The sequence below is a fragment of the Entamoeba nuttalli genome (genome assembly GCF_000257125.1).
Source record: "Entamoeba nuttalli P19 unplaced genomic scaffold asmbl_2614, whole genome shotgun sequence".
Taxonomy (NCBI): Eukaryota; Evosea; order Mastigamoebida; family Endamoebidae; genus Entamoeba; species Entamoeba nuttalli.
In genome coordinates, this window is record NW_008575466.1 from 802 (window position 1) to 6,244 (window position 5,443).

At 30.1% G+C, this 5,443-nt stretch overlaps 2 protein-coding genes and 1 non-coding gene across 3 annotated transcripts; 2 read left to right on the top strand and 1 right to left on the bottom strand.

Moving 5' to 3' along the window:
- Positions 1 to 283: 283 nt before the first annotated feature.
- Positions 284 to 384, bottom strand: ENU1_034560. Its single transcript has one exon. It is a non-coding gene; the product is annotated as a tRNA-Val (tRNA).
- A 163-nt stretch (positions 385 to 547) lies between these two features.
- Positions 548 to 982, top strand: ENU1_034580 (ribosomal protein S19 protein; the record flags this gene model as incomplete). The annotated part of the gene is made up of 1 exon (XM_008857391.1): positions 548 to 982. One exon carries the CDS (start codon positions 548 to 550, stop codon positions 980 to 982), a length of 435 nt encoding a protein of 144 aa, XP_008855613.1.
- A 425-nt stretch (positions 983 to 1,407) lies between these two features.
- On the top strand, positions 1,408 to 4,947 carry ENU1_034590 (CXXC-rich protein; the record flags this gene model as incomplete). Its single annotated transcript, XM_008857392.1, has 1 exon — positions 1,408 to 4,947. The coding sequence occupies one exon, from the start codon at positions 1,408 to 1,410 to the stop codon at positions 4,945 to 4,947; it is 3,540 nt and encodes a 1,179-aa protein (XP_008855614.1).
- Positions 4,948 to 5,443: the final 496 nt, after the last annotated feature.

Sequence of the window (5,443 nt, forward strand, 5' to 3'; positions counted from 1 at the left end):
TGTTAGTCATGTTTCTTTTTTATAAACAATTTATATTTCATACTTTTATAAATTACTTGTTTATAATCGTGTTACAATCTCATTGTAATTTAACCAGTTACTATAATAATATTGATTATATATTAATTTATTGAAAATTAACGAGATGATTATATTTACATATATTGTTTCAGTATTTTATATTCATTTCTATTCCAACTCTTTGTATTTATTATCAAGTTAGTTTAATAAATTACTTCTTTATCAATAAATGAAAATAAACACAACAAAAAAATAAGAAAAATACAACTGGTAGGAGTTGAACCTACAACTCTTAACTTTTTGATGATAATAGTTTTTTATCAAGTATGTAAGAAAGTGTTTTACCATTTAAACTACAGCTGCTTTTTGAAGAAGATTTTTAAAAAGGGAGTGATACTATTACTTATTATTTCATTAAAATTTAAATTAAAAGAAAATAATTATAACAAATAGTATAAAAAACTATAATAATAGTAAATTCTCGAAATAAAGGGTTTTGAAGAAAAGAAAGAACTTTTGCAAGCCAATGTCCGAGACAGTAGCCAAGAAAAGAACCTTCAAGAAATTTGAATTACAAGGAAAATCACTTGAAGAAATCACTGCCATGCCAGAGGCTGATTTTGTCAAGATGTTGGATGCTAGAGCCAGAAGATCATATAGAAGATCCCCAAAATTAAAACATGAACGACTTGTCAAGAAACTCCTTAAAATCAAAAAGGCTACTAAAGAAGGTGAAAAACCAAAACTTGTTAAAACACATTGCAGAGATAAAATCATTCTTCCAAATATGATTGGTTCAGTTATTGGTGTTTACAATGGTAAATCTTTCACCACTGTTGAAATCAAACCAGAAATGCTTGGACATTATCTTGGAGAATTTTCAATTACTTACAAACCAGTTACCCATGGAAGACCAGGTGTAGGAGCTACCCACTCTTCCAAATTCGTTCCATTGAAATAAAATTGGATTTATTTTTTATATTACTATTTTCACTTATTAAGAAAAACACATTATTTGTTTAAATGTATGATGTTGATAATTTACAAAAGAAATGTTTTTGTTTTCAAGAGTCATTGAGGCATTAGTATTTAATGATAACAACAAAATTATAAATTAATAAGAAAGAAATAATTTGAATCATTTGAGCAACAGCATATTGATAATTTTATGACCAGATGAATATAACAAATAATAAATTAATAAGAAAGAAAATTATATTAATTGATACTGTTGAACAACAGAGAACCAAAAAAAAGAAATGATAAAAAATCATGAAAAGAAAAAAAGAAAATCTAAAAAAAAGAAGAGATAAAGAGAAAAAAGTTCTCAAAGAGAAAGAAGAGGAAGGAACTAAGAATTAAAAAATCATAATATTATAGCTTATAATGAGCACAACAAAATTAATTTTTATTGCTCTTATTATTGTAAGTTGTATTGCAGAGAATTTTATTAGATTCCCATATCCTGGACTTCCAAGTACAGATATAGATGGAAAGAAAGAATATGCTATTTTCAGAAAGAAACAACAAGCATACTTATTAATTAATATGCTTAGAGTTGACCCACAAGCATTTGTTGAAAAATATATGAAACCAGTAATTGCAGATGATTCATGGAGACTTCTTTTTAAAACTGAATCAATTAGATTAAAGAAATTCCCAGATTATTATCCATTGTATCAAGATGCATTACTTGAACAAACAGCATCACACGCTAGACTTGGAGAGTCATTTGCTAATGTTAGATCAAGATTAAAATCAAAATTACCAGAAAAATTAGATGGATTTATTCCAGGATATAAACCACTTAAATTACTTGCACAAACATTAATGTGGAAAACTAAAACTCAAAATGATTTCTTCAGTTATTTATGTCATGGAACATATCAAGATATTCAACATTGTGGAAAGAAAGATTTAGTTCTTGCAGGATGTAAACCAGATTATATTAATAGAAAAACACCAAGAGGAAGAATAAGATTTTTATTAAGACCATCAGGAGCTGTTGGATGTAATACAGTTAATACTCTTGTTAAAGATGAGAATTTATTTGCATGTGATGTAACATATCCAGACTTTAGTCCAAGACTTAGAATTAAATCACCAATGATTGCAGGAAATTGGTTTAATACTGGAATTGGAAATTCAAGAATTTATGCAGTTGTTATCCATGTTCCACAACATGAAAAGGTTAGTAAAGTAGAATTAATTATTGACGGTAAAATGATTGAATTACCACTTGCTTATCAAAATGGAGTTACACATGTTTATAGTATTGCTTATACACCACTCAAACATATTCCAAGTTTAATGAAGGGATATTTCTTCCATGCAGTTATTAATGGAAAGAATTTCTTCTATCCAGCACAATATTATTATGATTGGGAAGAAAATATTAAATTAAATATTAAACAAAGATATAATGGATTTTGTAAGATTCCATTCCCAGATAGAACATGTGATGTTTGTGATGAAGGATATAGAAATGTTAATGGAACCTGTGTTAGATGTCCATTTGAAAATTGTGCAGAATGTACTGCTGATGTTTGTACTAAATGTTCTAAAGGACATTTACTCTCTTATGGAACATGCACAACACCATGTATTGAACATTGTGATGTATGCTCATATTCAACAACATGTGATAAATGTGCACCAACTCATTTCTTAAATGCTATTAATGGAACATGTGTTGAATGTTCAGAAAAATTCCAAGATTGTGCAACATGTACTAATGAGAAATGTTTGACATACATGTGTCAATATACTGATCCAACATGTAATATGAAGAAAACACCAGGACAATATTTCAGTGAAATAACACAAAAATGTGAGAAATGTTCAGAAGGATGTAAGAGTTGTACATATGATCAATTTAGAGGAAGTAAATGTCTTGTATGTAATAATGGACTTTTCCTTACAGAAGAAGGAGAATGTATTCCATGTCATTATGTTGATGGATGTGCACCAGGACAATGTGATGGTATTAAATGTCTTAGATGTAAAAGAGGATATTATCCATCTGGAAAAGGATGTATTAAATGTGATGAGACTTGTGCACAATGTACTACTAATGGAACATGTGTTGCATGTGCATATGGATATTGGCTTGATCCAGAATATGGTAAATGTGTTGAAAGTTATGAAGTAGAAAATTGTGAAAGAAAGAATGCTCATGGAGTATGTTCAAAATGTAAAGAAGGATTTGGATTTGATAAATATCATAAATGTGTTGCATGTGATGCCTCATGTAAGAAATGCTTCTTCGCTGATAAATGTGAAGAATGTAAAGAAACATTCTATAATGATAAAGGACATTGTATTCCATGTTCAAGAAGAGGATGTGATCTTTGTGATGCTAATGAGTGTTTCAGTTGTCAACCTAATTCATATCTTCATAATGGAGTCTGTGTTAGAGGACCACCAGGATGTTCATTATGTCATGACAAAGCACCAATTTGTAAAGTATGTGAAAAAGGAATGAAGATGGAGAATGGACATTGTGTTCCAGATTGTGACATTAAGAATTGTGCTAAATGTAATGGTGATGAAACATGCAGATATTGTAAATCTACCTTAAATCCATTTTATGGATATGAACCAGCACCAAATGGAACAGATCCATGTCCATTTGTTTGTGACCCAGTTGAATTAAATTGTTTATTAACAGAAAAAATGAAAAGAGGAGAAGTTGATGCTTGTTTCTCTCTTGGATGTAAATATTGTCCACCACATACATTTAGAAGACATCACAAATGCATCAAATGTGCTGTTGGATGTGCTCATTGTTTAAATGAAAAAGAATGTATTAAATGTCTTCCAGGATATAGTTATTATATGGGAGAATGTTTCCAATGCAATAAGAATGGTACTTGTGGAGAAGGAGAATATATGGAAGGATGTACTTGTACATCATGTGAAAAGAAATTCCCACATTGTTCAGCATGTGATAAAGATCAATGTATTGATTGTGAACCTCATTTTATCTTATCAGAAAATAAAACTAGTTGTGTCCCATGTACTAAAAAGACATGTCCACCACCACCCCCACCACCTTGTCGTGGTAAAGACTGTGAACGTCCACATCATCCAGACTGTGACGGTGATGATTGTCCAAAACCAGAGCCAACCCCTGATCCAACTCCAGACCCAGATGTCCCAGTTCCACAAGAATGTAATGCCACTGCTAATTTCTCAAGAATTGGAGACAGTTATGTCTTTGATCCAATGTGCGTAAAGAAAGATGCAGATTGTTATTGTACTGAATGTGCATGTGGATATGAATTGTCAATTACCAATCACACATGTGTAGAAGTTTCAGAAGAAAAGAAATTAAATCTTTGCTGTAATACTGAAGATGGATGTTGTACATCATGTCAACCAGGATATAAATTAAATGGATGCAAATGTGTTAAAGATTGCAAATGTGGAGAAAATGATGATGGAACATGTAAAGAAATAGTTGGAATTGAAAATTGTAAGACAGTTGGATGTGATAATATTTGTCAAGAATGTTTAGAAGGATATTATTTGAATGGAACAACATGTGATAAATGTATGGATAATTGTACTCATTGTAAGAATAATAATACATGTACACAATGTCAAGAAGGATATTATTTGAATGAGACAACATTACTTTGTGATAGATGTAAGAATTGTAGTGGTATTTGTGATTCTACAGGACTTGTTTGTGAGTCATGTGCACCAGGACAATACCTTAATGAAACTACTGGAGAGTGTGAGTCATGTATTGGATGTGAACGATGTGTAGTTAATGACAATGTTGTTTATTGTACTTTATGTGCTGATGGATCAGTTCCAGTCGATGGATATTGTGCTAAATCAACAACATTTGCTAGATCAGGTGTTAATGGAATCAGTGTTATTCTTGCCATGGTTATGATGATTGCTTTGATACTTTAAGAAGCAGGTAAGTCAAGTTAATTGTTAGCTGAAAATTTTTGGGTTAATTTTAAAAATTAAAAAAAAGAAAGAAAAAGAGAAAAACAATAAAAAGGAACTTTCTTATTTTCTTAAATTGTTTATTAATCATTGAGATGGATATAGTTATTGCACATTGCAAAGGAACGATGGTTCGAAGAACATATGACTTCCATAAAATGTTGAAAAGGAAATTTGTTGTGAACGAGATATTTGAAACTGAACTCAACTTTGTTACTCAACTCAATATGGTTATTGTATTGTTTAAGAAACCATTGGAAGATGCTAAAGGAAAAATCCTTCCTAAACTTTTAATACGAACATTATTCCATAACATAGATCAAGTTATGACTGCAGCATGTATGAATGCCAATATTTTTCAAAAATGTATTGTAGATTGGAAATATGATTCATGTTTTGGAAAAAGTATTCTTTCAACTGTTTGTTTAAATTATATTGAAGTAATATCAAAAAAAAA